Source organism: Carcharodon carcharias, chromosome 22 (assembly GCF_017639515.1).
Source record: "Carcharodon carcharias isolate sCarCar2 chromosome 22, sCarCar2.pri, whole genome shotgun sequence".
Lineage (NCBI taxonomy): Eukaryota > Metazoa > Chordata > Chondrichthyes > Lamniformes > Lamnidae > Carcharodon > Carcharodon carcharias.
Genome location: NC_054488.1, coordinates 57,956,339 through 57,977,465, shown reverse-complemented (window position 1 = coordinate 57,977,465; position 21,127 = coordinate 57,956,339). Strand labels below are relative to the sequence as shown.

Here is a 21,127-nt window from a genome sequence, read left to right as displayed (position 1 = left end):
CTTGAGCCTGCTGCATCATTCAATAAGGTCATGGCTGATCTGATTGTGGCCTTAACTCCACTTTCCTGTCTGTCCCCGCCCCCCCCCTAACCCTTGACTCCCTTGTCAATCAAAAATCTATCTAACCCAGCCTTGAATATATTCAGTGACCCAGCCTCCACTGTTCTCTGGGGGAGAGAATTCCAAACACCAACTGCCTTTTGAGAAAAGAAATTCCTCCTCATCCCCAATCGGAGACACTTTATTTTTAAACTGTGTCCCCATTTCTAGATTCCCCCATGAGGGAAAAAACATCCTCTGAGTATCTGCCAAGTCCCCTCAGAATCCTACATAGGAATTAGGAGCAGGTCATTGGGCTCTCTCTGAGTCTGCTGCACCATTCAGTATGATCATGTCTGATCCTCTATCTCAAAGATATACTCCTGCTCTCTCCCCTTACCCCTCGACACCTTTAGAGTTTAGAAATCCATTTATTTCCTTCTTAGATATATTCAGTGACTGGGCCTCCAGCCTTCTGTGGCAGAGAATTCCATAGGTTCACCACCCTCAGAGTGAAAAAGTTTCTCCTCAACTCAGTCCTAAATGGCCTACCCCATACCCTGAAACTGTAACCCCTTTCTCTAGACACCCCCAGCCAGAGGAAACATCATCCCTGCATCCAGTCTGTCCAGCCCTGTCAGAATTTTATATGTTTCAATGAGATCCCCTCTCATTCTTCGAAACTCCAATGAGTATAGGCCCAACCTGCTCAACTTTTCCTCATAAGACAATCCCTTCATCTCAGGAATCAGCCCAGTGAATCATCTCCAAACTGCTTCCAATGCAAGTATGTCCCTCCTTAAGTGTGTTGACCAAAACTGTTTACAGTACTGTAGGTGTGGTCTCATTAAGGCCCTGTATGGTTATAGCAAGATTTCCTACTTTTATACTCCATTGTGATAAAGGCCAACATTTTGTTTGCCTTCCTATTTACTGATACCTGCATGCTAACCCTTAATGATTCATGTACAATTAGTTACAGGGATTTAGTGGTGCTGTGGAAATCTCCTCCTGGTCCCCAGTGCCAGTGTAGAGAGAATCGAGCACAGAAGGGCCCTCTCCTGCTTCAGTTAGTGCAGGTTTATGGTATTTATCAGATAGCTGAATTTGCAATCTGTAGCACTTTGAGGAGTGCTGAGTGACAGTGTTCTGTCACTTCCTGTATTGCTTCTGAAACACCCGGGCCATTAATATCAAACGCATTGGGCAGGGTTTCCAGACCCTGCTCAGGTCAGGAACAGAGGCGAACACAGCCTGAAGATACTAATCCCCAGTCAGTGTGTCCATTTCCTGGCCCTGTTCACGGTGTTTTGAGGGAGGTGGGTTCGAGGCTTGGCAAAAGATGAGCAGCAGGTTAGGCTCATGATGAGTTTTGTGAGCCGTAAGTAATGGAGGCCAACAGGGATTTTCCAGTCAACCTCCAGTCTCCCAACACAAAGGTGGGCACCCAGCAGCAGGTGGAGGTGCCAGCTCTACCAGCCTTGCCAACACAGCCCTCCCTACATGCATGGGTGGAGGTAGCTACCCTGTAGAGAGGCCCTCCAACCCCCAGCCCCCCTCTCGCAATGGTGGCTTGGTTGCTTTGTCTATTTTTTAATTGATTTTTTTCTTAAAATTGCTAGGAGAGCCCCTTCATGTTAAAGGACCCTCTCACTGCTTTCCTCTTTACATCAGTGGACTGTTCCTCTGAAGCAGGAAGATCTTTGATTGCCTTTCCAGCTTCACAAGCCTGCCCAACGCCCTTAATTGGACAGGGAACCTGTCTTCATGCCAAGTAAGGGGACACCCCATTCAAAATCCCAAAGAGAGACTGTTTTACCCACCTCCCCTAAGGGCGAGGTTTCTGGTCTAATCCTATCACCCATCGATTACCCTCACTGAGACTGGACTATACCTGTTTCTAGGGCTGCACTAAATCCTAAACTAGCTGTATCATGTGGTCATCAGAACACTACCTTTCTGTTTCGATTAAACTGAAATATGAATTGTAGCAGCAGAGGTGCATGTTCAGGAATGCTCACACTGAAAACCCTGCTCTTTCAGATCATTCAACTGTCTTTTTTATCTATTTTACAGTGCGAGATGCAAAAAACCTAATCCCCATGGATCCCAACGGTCTTTCAGATCCCTACGTGAAACTCAAACTCATCCCTGATCCCAAAAGCGAAAGCAAACAGAAAACAAAAACCATCCGTTCAACACTCAACCCCAGCTGGAATGAATCATTCACATTGTGAGTACATTTACTGTTTCCACTGTCTAGACAGGATTAGGGAAAAACCTTTTATGATTTATTTTCCACAAGAGGGCACATATTATGTTTAACATCTTATCTCTCATCAGCATTACCATCATGTACCTTTAACCTCATCATGCACGTGACAGTTATCCCATGTACATGTGTGTGTGTGTGTATGAGTGTTATCCAGTGTACATTTACTGTGCATGTATGTGTATGACCATTATCCCTTGAACATGTAAAGTGTGTGCATGACAGTCATCCCTTGTACATGTACTTTGTGTGAATGTGAGAGTTATCCCTTATACACTTAATGCATATGTGTGACAGTTATCCCTTGTACATGTCCTGTGTGTGTGTGTGGGGGTTATCCCTTGTACACATACAGTGTGTGTGGCATTTATCACTTGTACATATACTGTGTGTGTGTGTGCCAGTTATCCCTTGTACACGTACTGTGTGTGAGACAGTGGAAGTAGCTGCGGGAGAATTGCAAGATAATATTGTTTGCAAGATTAACGTAGTTGGCAGCCTTTTAGGATTTCACTGCTTAAACCAGGATTGGGGTAAATATGATGAGGTCAAAAAGCCCCCCCGGGGACGTTGTGAGACTATGACACTCTATCCAGGCCACTGAGAGTGCACTGCATTATTGGAGATGACTTCCATCAGCAAAGGGTATTAAATATTAATGATTTAGTTCATTCATGCAATTCACTGCATCATCGGGGGTGACTTCCATCCAATGAGATGTTAAACTGAGGCTCTCCCAGCTAGTTTGGATGAATATTAATGCTCTCCGACCATTGTTTGGAGATGAGAGGGTGTACTCCCAGTGTTCTGGCCAGTATTTTTCGCTCAACCAGCTAGCAAAGCAGATTAAATGCTCATTCATCTTATTGCTTTGTGGGATCTTGCTGTGAGCCAAATGGGTGCCATGTTCACCCACAACAGCAGCCTCGGCTTTTCAGTCATTCGTTTTTTAAGTGACATGATCTTTCCGACAGTTTTATGGACCAAGAGCTGGAAATTGTAATGATGCTGGATCATTCTTTTCCTATGTTTCTATACTTTCTATTTAAAGATATGATGAGCTGCAGTATGTGTATTTATATATGTAATATAATATATATATGTTTGTGTGCATATGCAAAATATATATAAATACAAGTCTGCTCTTTAAAGGAGATATTTATAATTTGGTAAATGATCATCACAGAATTAAATTAAAGAAATACTGTCCCTTCTAGTGGCTCCGAGGGGAAAGGCTTGGGATACGAAAGCTACACTCCCTTCATGCTCAGACACTAAAGCTGTTAAATGCTCTGGTTAATCTTCAGCACTTCTGAAACGCCAGTCATTTCCTCATTAGCTGCCCCTCAATATGCAGCACCCAGTCAGAGTAACAGAGGTGAAACCCCAGGGTAGCAGGAGAGTGAGGAATTGGAACATTGTATATTATCAACAGTGGTGCCAGTCCACATTGATCCCAATGACTCATTTAGTTTTAATCACTTTATTGGTGGCTGATTAAAGTAATGGAAACTGTATTGTCATTTGCTCTCTCTCTCTCTCTGCCTAGTAAATTGAAAAGTAGTGACAAGGATCGCCGACTCTCAGTGGAGATCTGGGACTGGGATAGGACCACAAGGAATGACTTTATGGGTGCCTTGTCCTTCGGTGTATCTGAGCTGATGAAGTCCGCAGTGATTGGCTGGTATGTGTGTCTGACCTGAGGCCATTCTCAGTAAAAACCCTCGAGAATAGAAAATGAAGGGGTGATGTATTTGAGATGTTTAACATTATAAATGGATTCCAGAGCAAAGATAAGAGTGAAATTGTTTCCTTTGATGGAGAAATCTAGAACAAAGAGGCACAACATTAAAATTAAATCCTGTCCATTTAGGAGTCTAATAGGGAAGGGCTTTTTCACGCAATCTGCAAATCTCTTTCCCAAAGAGCTGGGGACCATTGACATTTTCAACACAGAGAACGATAGATTTTTCTTAGGTATCGAGGGGTATGGAGCAGAGTCAGGTAAACGGAGCTCAGCTACAGATCAGCCATGATCAAGCTGAATGTGGAGCAGGCTCGAGGAGCGAGATGGCCTTCTCCTGATCCTGTGATCACTCCTTCCTGGCTGGAAGTTAAACCTCTCCATGCAGATGAGACTGTTTTAACCAGCTACGTTCAGTTTGGGGAGGGGATGTGGGAGGATGGGGGATCCCTGAACACTTGGCCAACCTGGTGTGATCCAGCACCAATCTACGCTCCATATGGGGCAAAATTGAAGGGGTGTGAGACTGCCAGCAAGGGAGCTGAGCCAGGTCAGACTCTGGACTTAAACTTCTAGTTCAGAGTCAGTACAAAGCCAAAAGGGTTTACACTGTAAACACATGCAGAGAATGTCAGGAATGAAGGTGACTTTAGAATATGGGCCTGCAGTATAGAGAGAAATAGCTCGGTACTGAAATTGAATGTTGTGGTTCTAGTGATGTTTAGCCAGTGCAGTAAAACACTGCATCCCACAGCACAGGATCTCAGTGCACCTTAGTGTCTGCTTGCTATTATCCTCACGCCCTCTCTCTGCTTGCGTTCCTGTTGAGCAGGGAGGGCCTGAGCTTCTCCCCCATCATTAATGCTTCAACGTGACCACTAAATCTAGGCTCCTGCCTGATGACACAATGTCTGCCAGGCTACCTATCCTCCCTCGTGGTTGAGCCTGGAGGAATAACCTCCTCTCCTTTGTCACTCCCACAGGTTTAAACTCTTAAGCCAGGAAGAAGGAGAGTATTACAATGTCCCCATCATTGAGGACGACGAGGATTCTGAACTTCGCAAGAAATTTGAGGTGAGAGCTGCCATGTGGTGGATTCCCTTCCCATCACTGATTTCGTATTTTCTTTATCAGGTTCAGTGAGGTTCATTGCATTTTGAGTTTGTTTTACGAAGTGAGATTTAGAAAATTGTTTTTCAGGATTTCACAGACAACATGTTGCTTATCTTTGACACAGCTGGATGCTAGATGGTGATTTAATCCATTCATGCAAAGGTTGGAAATAGGTATTCACTAATGTTTGTGGACAAAATAATAAATATACTATACACTGCAGTGACAGGAGCCCCAGATAAAAATGCAGAGAAGTTCCAAAACAGACACAGACCCTTCAGCAGAATGCAGACAGTGTTGACCCTCCATTTGAGACTCATAGTGAGTTCATTATTTCAGTCGGGTTGCTTGGGGCATAGAGGGAAGGGGAAAAAACACAAATCCTGAGCCTGGCACTTCCCTGCTGTGAACTAGTGAAAGGTTGAATCTATCATACTAAACATTATACATAGATATATACCACGTGAATGCATGTATAACCCAAGGCTTTCTAATTGGGTTTCATATGAAGTATCACTATCTGTCAATGTTCTATTACTGTCTGGCTGAGACATGTCCACAACTATGTTCCTATGGACAACGGAGAGTTCTCGGTTCTCATTTCATATGTGTAGTTGTTTATTGCCTATTTATTTTCACAACAATTTTCCCAGATGATGGGCCAGCCATACGAAAACCCCATCACTGTGAGGAAAATATACTTTGGGCCTCTTGACCTCAACAAAATTGTAGCCAACCCAGTCACTGATTGCCAGTATCTACCATAAAGGCAAAAGGATTGCTCCAGGATGTGTCCTCATGGATGGTAACAGTAGAAACCATTTCAGTTTGAAAAGCAGGCAAGGATCCAAACTGTACCTGATGTTGGAGCTGGATTGAGTGCTCAGAATGAAGTGCTCTCATTGTTAGTGGTGGCCACTCTGGCATAGAGATCCCAGCATCCTCTGGGTCTCACTGAGAAACGCCAAAGGAATGAAGACATCACCAGAGTCTGAGATAGAAATCCAGGGTTCACCTTTATAACAGCTTAGCCTGGCGGACAGCTATGTGTGGCTGGGGGGGTGGCGGAGAATGAATGCCAACAGTCCAATTTTACAAGTGCAGGAGAGGCCTCGTCATACGAAGCTGTGCAGTATTTGTTTCGGGTAGAGGCTGTGTTTTGCTGTTAAATCATTTCTGATGTTAAGAATTCTCAGTCCACTCAGCCGCAGTATTGAACTTGTCGTGCCAAGGTGTCACTATCCCCATCGGTGACGTGTCACTCTGTTAAACAATTGCCCAGTGAGTACACCAGAGAATCTTACTGATTAACCTGGGAAAACCTCAGCCACATTCTCAGACAGTGTTGTCTGAATGTGGTGAAGATACAAACATACAAATTTGGAGAAGGAGGAGGCCACTCGGCCCCTCGAGCCTGCTCCGCCATTCAATAAGATCATGGCTGATCTGATGTAACCTCAACCCCACATTCCTGCCTATGCCTATTTATGAAGAATGTGTGTCATGATCAACCTGTTATTTAGTTGCTTTCTGTTAAATCATGGTTTGTTTCTTGGCAATGCTGCCTCTTTCCATTTTGTGATCAGTATCTTTGGATGTTGTGTTTCCTGTTAACCTGGGATGTTTTCACCAAACCCTGTCCTGTACCACTTATACTAGTCACTTGCAGTAATTGTTGCTTTTTCTCTCTTTCTCTCTCCATCTTTTTCTTCTCAATTAATCTTGCAGTTCTTTCCCTTTCCTGTCTCTTCCAGGGCCATCCTATTAATAACCATCTCTTTAAGGTAGTCCTCTCTGGTTATTTGCTTTTTAACACCACAATGTAATGTTAATGCAAGTAGACAGCAGCCCAACTGGGAGTGTGTTACAAGACAGTAAGACATCTAACAGTTCAGTTGACGTAATGAATTGTGAGCCCAGAGGTTGGCCAATCAGCTCCTTGATGTGTCACTGCCTTAAAACGCACTCCAGTGGGTGTTAATGTGTCTCTTGGACATACATTCGCTTCATTGTTTTCTCTGCTCCAATTAAGTTCGCTTTGGAAACTGTCTCATGATTGTTCTTTGAGTATGTGTTTGAGTTTTGCTGTTTGTGCATGACTGCAAAATTGCTCTGTTTTGCGGAAGAAAAATAAAAAGGTTGAAGGTGGTAGGAGAAACGAAGCATGGAAACTTCCTGTGTTAAACAGTTATGGAGGAAACCAGAATGGAGCCCTTGTAAAACCCTATTGAAACATTTTGGCAGCTGGAGCATTTAAATTGTTTCTGGTTCAGCTGAGTGGAGAGACACAGAGATTGAGATGGGAAACAGGGTCATAGAAACAACACAAGTCGAGGTTCTGATGAAGGACTGAGGTTCAGACAGGGGCTGTGTCGGGGAGCTGGTGGAAAGTGAAGTGAGCTAAGTGATTATTATCTTCCGACATGACGTCATTCCTGTATTCGTGCAGTTCAACATTGACAAATGCTCGTGATTGGCGATGCCTCTGGATTTCCTACAATTAAGAACTAATTCGGGATTTTCCCATAAACAGAGAAACTCCGGTTGACCTTATGTTTGGCATAGAATTATAGAATTTATATCATAGAAACAGGCCCTTCAGTCTCACTGATCCATGTTGGTCTTTATGCTCCACAGGAGCATTCTCCCATCCCTTTTCATCTAATGCTGTTGCAAAACCTTCTGTTCATTTCTTCCACTTTTACTATCTTCCCCTTAAATATATTTATTATATTTGCCTCAACCAGTCTGTATGGTAGCGAGTTGCACATTCTAAATCACTCTCTGGGTGAAAGTTTCTCCCAAATTCCCTTTTGGATTTATTGGTCACTGTCTGTAAGGCCTCTGGTTTAGTGGAAGTGTGCCACTGTTGACCCTATCAATCCCGTTCATAACTTTAAGGAGCTCTAAGGGCCACCTCTCAGCCTTCTCATTTCTAGAGTAAAGAGTCCCAGCCTGTTCAATCTGTCCTGATAGTAATAACCTATGAAACGCCACACCCAAAACTGATTCTGTTATGCAGCCTCACACTCCGAGTGCTGTTGTTGATATTGGACAATTCCCCTGCTTTAGGCTGCAGATTTTCAGTCACCAGTCAGCAGGTTGTTTGAAACATTGGCAAAACAAAAACCTGAGTAAAACAGGGAACTGTGTCTATCCCACAGGTGGGGTGGGGTGGGGTGGGGTAGGTGCGCTGGTGATGGAGTGCGGGATATTCAAGTTAGTGATGGACTTCCGAGCAAGCTCACCCTGCACTCATACACACATTCACCTACACCACCCCATATGCATGCACTCTGCCCCTGGCTCACACACAAACAACAGCATACATATGCTCTTAGTTTACCCTTTGTTACTAATGATTATAGTGAGGCCTGTGACTTCCTGACAGTTACTGAAGGGAAGTGAATGTAATACATTGGATTGTTTGCTTTAGGGTTGGGAAGCAGAGAGTGCAGGCACTAGCTAGCATTTTCCCAAACTTTCCCAAACTCCCAGGAGAATGGCAAATGTTACATTCCTGCGCACACAATAGAAAGTATACAAGCCAGCAAACTACAGAAGTTAGTTTTATCACAGTGGTATTTAGCTAAGAATCCATGCTACAGGGTGATGTTAGTGAACAATTGAACAGTAATGGTTTGTACAGAGAAGGTGATGTTTGACTAACTGAATATTTTGAAGAAATTGCAGAGTGTACAAACAAAGGGAGAATGGTGGATGTTGTATGATTGCAGTTTCAGAAGCTTCCTTACATACCGTGTTCAAGATCTGTTGAAGAAATGTGGTATTAAAAGGAATGCAGCTACAAAATGGCTGGGGGACAGAATGCCTTGAAAGGCTCTTTGTTATTATGGGTTTCAGGGACAATATAGACAGACAATTGATTGCTTTACTCCAGTGTCTGTACGTCTCTGTGTTAATTGTGAAATAAGAAATGACGTGCATATATATCATGTCCTCTCAGATCCTCAGCCCCCAAAGTGCAATACAGCCAATAGCTTACTTTCGACATGTAATTGGTTCTGTTATATTAACAATCATGGCAGCCAATTACATTGCAGCAATACCCTACAAACAGCAGAACAGCTGGTTAATCTGTTTTTCAGTTGAGGGATGAATGTTGACAAGGCCAGCAGTACTCTCCACTCTCAGAATACTACGACTGGAGCTCTACTCTGAACAAGCAAACAGGATTCAGTTTAACATCTTCCCCAAAAGCCACACCTGTGTCAGCATAACAGCAGCAACTTACATTTATGTAGACTCATTAACTTTGTAAAATGTTCCACAGGAGTGATTATGATATAAAATCTGATAATGAGCCAGATGAGGAGGTATCATAACAGGTGTCCAAATGCTTTGTTGAAAAGGTAGGTTTTAAGGAGTGTCTTAAAGGAGAAGAGAGGCAGAAAGAGTTTATCGGAGGGGAATTCCAGAACCTACAGCCCAGGCAGGTGAAGACACAGCTGCTCATGGTGGAGCGATTCAGCATGGGGATGCTGAAAGTGCCAGGATTGGAGGAGCACATTCCTTAGCACTGTACTGAAGCGTCAGGTTAAATTGGGGCTTGAATCCAGAACCTTCCAATACAGAGGTAAGAGTAATACTGACTGAGCCAGACTGAGATTGTAGGAGCTGCTTGGCACTATACCTGGCCAGGGTTAAATTTTGAATTCTGTTTGTTGAGCTGATCAGTGGATGTGACTCTTTTCAGTGATGTGCATTCTGCAGTGTGTCACCTCTCCTATTTAAAGGGCACATTTTTAAGCTAGTTTTGTTCATTAAACAGAGATTAGCCAAGCCATTGCTGGCCAATAAAATGGATAGCAGGAGACTGAGAGAGAGAGAGACAGTGCCTTGTTAGCCCAGCTTGTTCTGCACCAGTCTGACAGTTCTCTGGTGCAGACTATTCATAGAATCATCGAATGGTTACAGCACAAAAGGAGGCCATTCAGCCTGTTGTGCCTGTGCCAGCTCTCTGTAAAAGCAACTCGGCAAATCCCATTCCTCCATTCTTAGCCCGGCAAATTATTTATCTTCAGGTGTTTACCCAATTTCCTTTTGAATCTACCTCACATTCAGGCAATGCATCCTAGATCCTAACCACATGCTGTGTAAAATTGTTTCTCTTCATGTCGCTGTTGCTTCCCTTGCTAATCACCTTATATCGGTGCACTTTGGTTCATGGCTCTTCTGCTAATGGAAACAGTTCCTTTCTATCCACTCTGTCCGTACAGAGTCACAACAGCGTAGGAGGCCGTAAGGCCCATCCTGTCTGTGCTGGCCTCATCAAGGAAGATCAGGGCCATGTACATCAGGGAAGCATGATAAGAGAGCCATTTCAAGTAATGAAATTGGCAACTAATCAAAGCCCATTTTCTTTCTGCCTGATGACTGAGTGTTCATCATTTCCATTCCCATGGCAGCCAGAACCATGTCCACTCTCCTGGTGCTCTGGAAGAAACTACCTATTTGGTGTTTCTGATGGTTTGGAAAGATTTATCAGCTCCCGAGCCAGATGTGCAGGGCTGCATTTCTAGAACCTGGATTGAATGGGGTGCAGTGAACATGAGAAAATAGGATGGGGCACAAATGCCAGCAAGGAAACTTTGGATGAGCTGTCTAATTTCCCTGTATTAGCTGCGCCTGGACAATCATTTCTGCCCAGGCTTGCGATCATAATGAGCACTATGCGAACATCCCATGCCCTCTCACTTTAAAGTGATGAAGGTCACACCTCAGTCGTTTCTGGTGCTTTCTCTGATTGGGCCATTAGAACACCCATAGATATCCTGAAAGTCCTTTACTGGTTTAATACACAGTTGTAGATCTCCAAATCACAGAGCCATCTCGGGTCTGACATGTCTTTTTGCTATCAATTGCCCTATAGTTGAGAAAACAATAGGCAGAGAACCACAGTAATATCTCACACCCACAGTCACCAATGCTATTTAGTGGCCTCCGATAATGCCACCATTTCTAATAATTGACAATAGCTGACAATTTAGTCCATTTGTTTCAACCATTAAAGTAATGTGCAGTATCAGGTTGTTTCAACTTTAAAAATATATAATTTTCACCTGAACTTTGCCATGCTGCTTTCCTATAGCAGCAAAATCCCATTGTTCCTTATTTGAAGCCATGACTTACAGATGGTTCCTGACTGAATATTGACTGAAAGCTGCTAGATGTAATTCAGTCACTGTAACAGAAACTGAAGATGATGAGAGGCTTGGATAACTGGGATCAGCAGTTAAAAGCACTGTGAGTTCAGACTGAATCTGCCACTGTAACTCCTGATAGATGCAGCTTGGTGCTTTAAGCTGGTTTATTGCTTCGATGGGTAGTAAAGCCTTGCATATGCCAGCTGACTTCTGACTGAAAATTTCACCGCTATTTCTACTCTCATGATTATGAACACCTTTGCTCAAACTTCAAGGAGGACAGCCTTAGCTTCTCCACGTAACTAGAGTCTCTGATCCCTGCCACCATTCTTGTCATCTTTTCCATACTCTCTCTAAAGCCTCCCTAAAGTGCTGTGCCCAGAATTGAACACAGTACTCCAGTTGAGGTTGGACCAGTATTTTATAAAAGTTCATCATTATTTCCTTACTTTTGTACCCTGTCTCCGTTTATAAAGTCCAGGAACTCATAGGCTTTTTTTTAACCACTTTCTTAACCTGCCCTGCCACCTTCAGTGATTCGTATATAAATCCCAGGTCTCTCTATTCCTGCGCACCCTTTAGAATTTGATCCTTTATTTTTTATTTGTCTCTCATTGTTCTTCCTACTTCACACTTCTCTGCATTAAATTCCTGGCATTTTCCATGAAATGTCTACCTGGGAACATTCGTTCCATCCCCTACTCCGGGGATGATTGTGTTCTTTAATTGACAGCGTCGTGATGCTTGAATCATGGTGCTTTTAAATGGTCACCACCAGGTGGCAGCACTAAAACATAAGATTCAATCTGTTTGTCAACCTTAAAACTCTAGCTCAGAATTACTGTCCCCCGAAGTTCAGGTATGATGCTGAGCACATTTGTGTTACATTTCTGTGTGCACTCTTTTCACGCAGGCACTAATACATGCTTGCATGAAAGTGGTGAGCTCAAAGGCACAGTACAAACCCGTTCATTCTTACTGGTAGAACAGACTGAATCAGCACAGTACAAACTGGAAATATTGTCTTAACTGAATGAAAGGTTTCTCAGTTATTAAAGCTCATTTCAGGGAGCAAAGCTCATTTGTTGCTCCAACGCATTTAACCTTAGCACCTTATTTCCCCACACCAACTCCCTCTGCCCCTAGAACAAGGGGTCAAACCAGCCAGAATGCTCATCCCAACTAATATCCCATTGGGTAACCATCACAATGTCAGTGAGAGCAGGATCCAGCGTGGCTGTGATGCTTTTCATGTTCAAATAGCCTGGGTAACTATTACTGCCCAGACTCTCACAGGCACAGTAGCCACATGGAGAGCTGCCAGTGGAGCTGCTATTAAAACATCTGCAGAGAAGGAAGGGGAGTAAAATCTGGTAAATAAAGATCCATCCAGCAATAAAATAGCTTGTTCACTGGGTCCTATACAGTAGGAGAAATCCATGTGTGTGTGATAGGATCTGGATGTGGTAAATCCTGCCCTCTCCATATGCACAAGGAGGACTCAACTGCAAAAAATCTTCAATGGAGTTAAAGTGCATCTAACCCGATACATCACTTATTATAATAGAAGCAAAAGACCTCTCGCACCACAGGTCTGAATGGAAGGTATAACACCCTTATGCATTTTTAAAATTATACTTCACAGAATATCTGACAATACGCATTTAGGGAATAAAGATTTTTGCCAAGTAAACTCACTAATTAATGTCAACCCTTCAAGCTACTGTAATGTACAAGACTTCTGGGACGTCAAGAAAAATAACTCTGCTTGTTTCACTTCAGACTGATTTTTGATTATGAGAAACCCCAGGCTAATTACTGTATAAAGGACAGAACAGAATCATGCAGTTGTGTTTTTTTTAACCAATATTTTTTGATTTTTCTCTTTGTTCAAAAGATTTTTTATGCAGAAAAGTCCACGATACCAGACTCCCGGCAGGGAGTCAGTGCTGTTCAGAGGCGGGATACACTCCCCCCACCCCGGCCCCACAACAGCCAAAAATCCATATCCCAGTGAGTCAGGACAAGACTCCCAACTGAGAGAGTGGGCTGGCGAAAAAGGCTTTGTAGATGAACAAGTGACAAGGTTCCTCCTTCTCGGGAGGCGGTTCCTCCACTGAAATGGTTTGCGTCGCAGTTACAGACGTGGGTCACAAAATAATTATTGTCATTTCTTGCCTGAGTTTTGCGAATTCCCACTGTTCCCGGGAGCTTGCTGATTTGAGGAGTGACAGTCACTGTCAACTCGTTGAACAACTCCCAAATACTTTCATCTCTGAACCATGAGCTTTGTTTAACCTATCGTGTGCTGGTCACTGGCTTGGAGTAATCATTTATCCTGACGGTGTGAAGGAGTGTTGAACTAACATCACCATTTAAAAAATAGCAGATAAGTAGAAATAAACAAGAAGCGATTAAAGGTGAAGAGATGTTGTTTGGTGGCGCTGCAGTGACAGTCTGGTCTTATCTCCAACATGCACTTTCTCCTCCTGCACCTTTGTTGTGGGTCACTTAGTCGCACTCTCACCCCTGAACCAGAAGTTTCTCTCCAGAAATTTGAACACAAAAATCTAGGCTGACATTTCAGTGTGGCATTAAGGGAGTGCTGCATCTTTCAAAAGAGAGGTAAAACCAAGGCTCTGTCTGCCCCTCGGGTACACAAAAAGATCTCATAGCATTATTTTGAAGAAGTGGAGGGGTGTTACTCTGAGTGTACTAACCAAATATTTATCCTTAAGTCAGTTTATCTGATTATTATTTTATTGCTGTTTTGTGGGTGATTTCTACCTACAAATTGGCTGTTGTGTTTCCTACCTTATAACAATATTCACACTTCAAAAGACATGTCTCTCATTGGCTGGAAAGCACTTTGGGAAGTCCTGCAGTTGTGCAAGATGCTATATAAATGCAAATCTTTCTGTTTTATTGCTCCTTTAAAATTCCTCCTTTAAAGTCCCTGTTTCCACTGTAGCCTCGCTGATCTCAGCTCTACACTAAGTCAATCCTCAACCACAGTTTTTAATTTCTATCCCACAAACCCGTGTGCTCTATTCTGAGTTCACTGCCTTTTTATATTCCCTAAACCTCTCCCTCCCTATAAACTCCCCCACCCATACTCACGACAACCTCCTCAATCACACCTTTTCCCATCCCTTGATCACAGTCAGGGACATCTGTGGCCACTTCCTTGTACTGCTTACCACCAACATTCCTGAGCTGCTTCCAACCCCCATTCCTTCTGCACCCATCCCTGTTAAAAACTTTCTCCCAAGTCACTTACAGCTGTACTTCCAAACTGCTAGCTGTCTGGCCTAACCTTTTGCTCTCCTTTCTCCACAATATGTCTGCAGTTATCAATCTCCTCAGCCACTTCCTCCCTTCCACCTTTTCCCTTGTCTCCAGCAAGGGCCACAAATCTGAGTGAATCTGGCACACAGGCTGGTCCAGCCGTCTATTGAAAGATCTGGCTGGGCCATATCAAGGGCTGTCAGGTCTTATCTCTGCTGCTAAAACTGATCACGACACCAGAATTGTCCTGCAGCATAAAATTGACCTTTTCTTCTTTCCCCACTGCCAACCCCTTCTCCTCTCGCCCCTCTATCCAACATTGAGTGCCTTTGTTCCTAAGACTGAGACCACTGGTTCAGTTGCCTCTGCCAGTTGCTCTTACTCACTAAGCCAACCTTTCCCTTCGTTAATATGATGTTATCTCCATACAACTTAGCCAGGTAACAGTTTACAAGAGCTGACACTGAAATAAATTAGAGACAGATAGCATTAAATTGCCTGCTATTGCTTAGACACCATGTTAAATCATTCTGGGCACTAGTAAACCTCAGGTAGAATCATGGGATGGTTACAGCACAGAAGGAGGCCATTCGGGCCATTGAGTCTGTGCTGGCCCTCTGATAAAGCAACTCAACTAATCCCACTTCCCTGCTCTTTCCCCTTAGCCCTCCAAATTTTCTCTCTTTAGGTGCTTATCAAATTCCCTTTTGAAAGCCACAATTGATCCTAATCACAAACTGCGTGAAAATGTTCTTCCTCATGTCGCTGCTGGTTTCTTTGCCATCCAACTTAAATCAGCGTCCTCTGTTTCTCTACCTTTGTGCCAATGAGAACAGTTTCTCTCTACCTTCTCCATCTAGACCCCTTATGGTTTTGAACACCTTCATCAAAACTCCTCTTGACCATCTCTTTTCTAAGGAGAACAGCCCCAGCTTTTCCAATCTATCTGTGTAACTGAAGTCCCTCAACCCTGGAATCATTCTCGTAAATCTTGTCTGCAATGTCCCCAAAGCCTTCAAATCTTCAAGCCTTCTCGAGGGTAATTAGGGATGAGCAATAAATGTTGGCCTAGCCAGTGACACCTACATCCCATAAATGAATTAAAAAAAGTCTTTCCCAAAGTGTGGTGCCCAGAATTGTACACTACTCCAGTTAAGGCTGAACCCGGGTTTTATTAAAGTTCATCGTAATTTTCTTCCTTTTATACACTATGCCTCTGTTTCTAAAGTACAGGATCCCATTTACCTTTTAATCACTTTCTCAGCCTGTCCTGCCACCATCAATGATTTGTGTAAATTTACCATCCAGGTCCCTCTGCTCCTGCATCCCTTTAAAACTGTTTCCTTTATTTTATATTGCCTTGTTCTTCCTACCAAAATGTAGGACTTCACACTTCACACTTCTCTGCATTAAATTTCATCAGCCATGTGTTCACCCATTGCACCATCCTGTCTATCTGAGGGATTTTCCCCTCGGTGATTTGGGGGCGGGGCCTGCTCGCCGAGGGGAAAATGATGCGGGATAACGTTGGGAAGAACCCCTGATGTCATCCTGGTCCATTTAACTCTTCAGGAAGGCGGGCGGACAGCGAAATCAGCTGTCCACCCGCCAACCTGTCAATGGCCAATTAACCTTGTTAAAGACCCTGCCCGGCCAAGCTTAAGACTGGTGGGCAGGACAGGAGCCTGCAGATTATTCATGAAACTTCATCCACTGGCGGGATGAAGTTTCATGTCCGTTTTTTTAAAAGTTTAATTAACTTTATGTGTTTCTTATTAACATGTCCCATCTCATGTGACATTGTCACACGAGGAGGACATGTTAATAATTTTAATATTTCTCTATTTTTTGACTTTTCTTACCTGTCAGTAAACTCCCTGAGACAGCACTTTGCTTCAGGGAGCACTTTGACAGTTGGGGATTCCCTCCCCCTCCCTACACGGGAAGTGCAAAGCGCTTCCTGTCGGGCAGGCCGCTGGGTGGGCCTTAATTGGCCCGCCCACTCAAAATGGCGGCGAGCCCCATTTCGGTGGCGGAGGTCAGCTCCCTCCCCACCGCCAAGCTGGTGGGGCCCACCAAGGGCAAAATTCTGCCCTATGTCTTCTTGAAGTCTATCACTATCTTCCTCACAGCATTCACATAATCTTTCCAAGTTTTGTGTCATCTGCAAATTTTGAATTATACCTCGTACACCCAAGTTTAGGGCATTAATTTATCTTAAGAAAAGCAGTGGTCCTAGTGCTGATCCCTGGGGAACTTCACCGTGTACCTTTCAGCCTAAAAAACAACTGTCCACCATTGCTGCCTCAACCCAACTTCATGTTGATGCTGCCTTTTATTCCATGGACATCAACTTTGCTGGACAAGGCTGTTATGTGACACTTTATCAAATGTCTTTTGGAAGCCCATGTACACCACATTAACTGTGTTACCTTCATCAATCTGCTCTGTTACCTCATCATAGATTCGATCAAGTTAGTTAAACGTGATTTGTTCATAATAAAAGCAGGCAGGCTTTCCTTAATTAATCTACTCCTGTCCTTAATTTTGTCCTGGATTATCATTTCTAAAAACTACCCCCCCCCACCCCCGCAGGTTAAACTGACTGGCCTGTAATTGTTGGGTTTACCCTTACACCCTTTTTTGAACAAGGGTGTAAGATTCGCAATTTCCCAGGTCCTCTGACATCACTCCTGTATCTAAGGGGAATTGGAAGATCATGGCCAGTGTTAGCCCAGTTTCCACCCTCAGTAGTCTCAGATCCATCCCATACAGTCCTGGTGACTTAAGTACAGCCAACCATTCTAATACCTCCTCTTTATCAATTTTTAGTCTGTCTGGTATCCCATCTACCTCCTCATTCACTACACTTTGCCAGCATCTTCTTCCATGATAATGACAGATGTAAAGCACATAAGAAATAGGACCAGGAGTAGACTGCTCCACCATTCAATATGATCATGGCTGATCTAGGGCTTCAGCTCCATTTTCCCACCAGCTCCCCATATCTCTTAATTCCCTGAAACACCAAAAACCTAGCTATCCCAACTTTAAATATATTTGTTGATGGAGTATCCACAACTCTCTGGGCTGGAGAATTGCAAAGATTCACAACCCTTTGAGTAAATAAATTTCTCCTCATCTCAGTCCTAAATGATTGGCCCTTATCCTGAGACTGTGCCCCCATGTTTTACATTCCCTGACCAATGGAAAATCTCTCAACGTCCACCCTATCAAGCACCGTTTAATACCTCAGCCATGCCTCCTGTTTCCATGCATGGACCCCTTTTGGGTCCTTAATCTGCCTCACTCCTCCTCTTGCTATTCTTTTACTGTTAATATACCTATAGAAGACTTTTGAATGCCCTTTTATGTTAGTTACAGTCTGTCCTCATACTCTCCCTTTGCTTCTCTTATTTCAGGTTTCACTTCCCCTCTGAACCTTCTGGATTCAGCCTGGTCCTCGCTTGTATTATCAACCAGACATCTGCCATACGCACCTTTTTCTGTTTCATCTTTCTGCTTTATCTCAATGCCTGAGTTGGCCACTGAAGCAGTGAACACTGAGGCCTTTGACCTCACACCCCACCTGTGGCTTTGTACCAACTTTAAAAAAAAAACCTCTTGACTGTGATCAAGCCTTCATGGGTATTACGAGCAATGAGAACTTCATTGGTGCATCACAAGAGAATTTGTTGTTGATTTAATCCCAAGTGTATGATATATTGCACAGCCTGGAACCAAAGTATTAGTCACCCAAAATCTGGTTTGATACTTGTAGTTAACCATCCAAAAATGGTGCCACTGACAGCCAAAGAATTTGAGCTGATTGACTGGCTACTGTTTTTCCCATCAGGTTAAGCTTGGAGACATGTTGTGTGTTATAAAGCAAGGCCATTGTTGCCTAAGTGGGGAGTTTTCTCACAGACCCAGTTTAAAATAAAGCTGTGTCAGAGACCTGGGCACTTAGATACGAACATACAAATTAGGAGCAGGAGTAAGCCATTCCGCCTTGAGCCTGCTCCACCACCCAATAAGATCATGACTGATCTACTTGTGGCCTTAACGTCATGTTCCTGCCTACCCCTGATAACCTTTGACTCCCTTGTTAGTTGAGAATTTATCTACCTCTGCCTTAAAAATATTCAGTGACCCTGTCTCCACCACTCTCTGGGGAAGAGAGCTCCACAGGCTCACAACCCTTTTAAAAGAAAAAATCCTTATTAATTTCCTTATTAAATGGGAGACCCCTTATTTTTAAACTGTGTACCATAGTTCTGGCTTCTCCCACGAGGGGAAACACCCTTTCAGCATCCACCCTGTCAAGTCTCCTGATGAACTTTTTAAATGTGGGGTATTTAGAAACACTTTCGATCTTGGGGTTAGTTTAAGAACTTGCAGCTACGTAATCATATTTTTCTTTTATCTTCCAAGTTATCACACCAAGCAAAGCTACATGGATTGCAACACAAACTGTTTGGGATAAAACACCAGTCAGTGTAGTATTAAGCTATATGGATCACAAAGAGTCAGATTAATTCTGATCAATGCTAAGTTAGCTGATCTCGGCTGCTGCTGCAGTGCAGCTGTGAGAATTGAAGTCACCATCCCTGGATTAAGGTGCAGGGAAATCAAATAGAATTCCTGCTCTCCATTCCTATTCAGTGACTCCAGATTCCAAGACAATGATTCCAGGGATGAAGAACTTCAGTTACATAGATTGGAGAAGTTGAATTTGTTTTCCTTGGAGAAGAGAAGGTTGAGAGGAGATTTGATAGAGGTATTCAAAATCATGAGGGGTCTGGACAGAGTAAATAGGGGAAAAACTGTTCCCATTGGTGGAAGGATCGAGAACAAGAGCACTAAAAAAGCAATGGAGACATGAGAAGAAACTTTTTTATGCAACAAGTGGTTACGACCTGGCATGTGCTGCCTGAGAGTTTGGTGGAGGCAGATTCAAAAGAGACATTCAAGAGGGAATTGGATTATTATCTGAAAAGGAAGAGTGTGTAGAGTTATGGGGAGAAGGTGGGGGAATGGCATTAGGTGAATTGCTCATTCAGACAGCCGGCGCAAACACAATGGATCAAATGGCCTCCTTCTGTGCTGTAAGGATTCTGTGCATATGAGTATTAGTGAGGGAGGGATCAGGCTCTAAGATGATTCTCTTTACAGTACAAAAGCCCATTGATACTCATTATGTGGGCCATTAAACTTGAATAAGCCACTGAAGAGCCTTTTATTTAGCATGTAACTATACCCAGTCAGGGTTCGTGCTTTCAGGAGAGAGAGGGAAGGAAGCTAAAAATCAAAGGAAATAATATAACTGAACTTGCTGCATCAGATCCAATAATATTCCACATTAGTCCTTGGTTAATGAATGCGGAAAGAGCCTGTCAAGAGGTGAAAGAGTTGTACATGCTGTTACCCTTTGTGAACTGATTATTTGCATTGCCAGAATCCATTTCTGGGCATATTTCAGTATCAAGGTCAAGACTGGAGCCTAATCACACTGAAGCTATGTTAACTATTATTTTTTTAAATTCCCTCTAGAAAGCCAAACTTGGTCCTGCTGGAAAAAAGGTGATTGAGAGGAAACCAAGTTCGCCTACAAACAACTTGGACCATGTGAATCTGACAGACTTCAATTTCTTAATGGTGCTGGGCAAAGGAAGTTTTGGAAAGGTGTGTAAGCTTGTTCAGAAGTTAACCAGTTAGTGATTGGCCTGGATTTTGTGGTAGCTTTAATGGTAAAATTATCACTGTTCGCCATCCTTACTTCTCTGAAACTGACAGCAACTTCTGGAGTTGACATGTGCAGATGTCAGTGGTCTTACACTTATACATAGGTTGTGGTGTTGAAGTTCCCTCCGACTGTAATGAATAGAAATACTGAAACGATGAGATCTCTTCCTCTTGCACTATTGGTCGTGCTATAAAAACCTTCGAAAATGTTGCATCTTTTTGAATGTGGTGTTACTGAGTTTTTAAACACATAATTAGTTCATCATTGCCACTAAACAGCCTCATTGGCCCTGCTGGAGGAATTTTATATTTGTTGAATGTCAAATGTCTTTATTGTGATTAATTTCATGAAGGGATTCAGTGGTTTTTACTTTCTGGCTTGTTGTCTATGAGAATACTTCAATGTGATTGGCTGCTCACCCTGCTTGCTGATATCAATGTTTCCAAGTACAGCAGGAGATCCCTTTGATTTGACCCAAGATTCAAACTGACATTAGAAAAGGGAAAATCTCACCAAAGAAAACGCTAGATCTTTGTGGGCAGCTTTCTTTGAGATCAGCAAGCGATTTTGTTTTACCACTGTGCCAAGTCCAGCTATTGTGCTGCCTGGCAGATCCGGTCAGAGCTGGTGCTCGAACACATTGAGGGATGTGTTAGCTGAGATGATCTATCAACTTGTTGAGAGCTAGAGATTTGATTTGTGCTTGAGTGTTGACATCAAAAGCAAGGAGTGACAAGACTATTGTTACCTATTTGGAA

At 43.2% G+C, this 21,127-nt stretch overlaps 1 protein-coding gene across 3 annotated transcripts in view; it reads left to right on the top strand.

Annotated features, from left to right (window-relative positions):
• Positions 1-21,127, top strand: part of prkcab (protein kinase C, alpha, b) — a 311,791-nt gene that overhangs the window by 228,607 nt on the left and 62,057 nt on the right. For all 3 annotated transcript variants that reach the window (XM_041216608.1, XM_041216607.1, XM_041216609.1), the window contains 4 exons: positions 2,116-2,272; positions 3,861-3,995; positions 5,039-5,129; positions 20,177-20,308. In XM_041216608.1, coding sequence (XP_041072542.1) covers positions 2,116-2,272; positions 3,861-3,995; positions 5,039-5,129; positions 20,177-20,308 — 515 coding nt within the window. The remainder of the gene's footprint in view (positions 1-2,115; positions 2,273-3,860; positions 3,996-5,038; positions 5,130-20,176; positions 20,309-21,127) is intronic.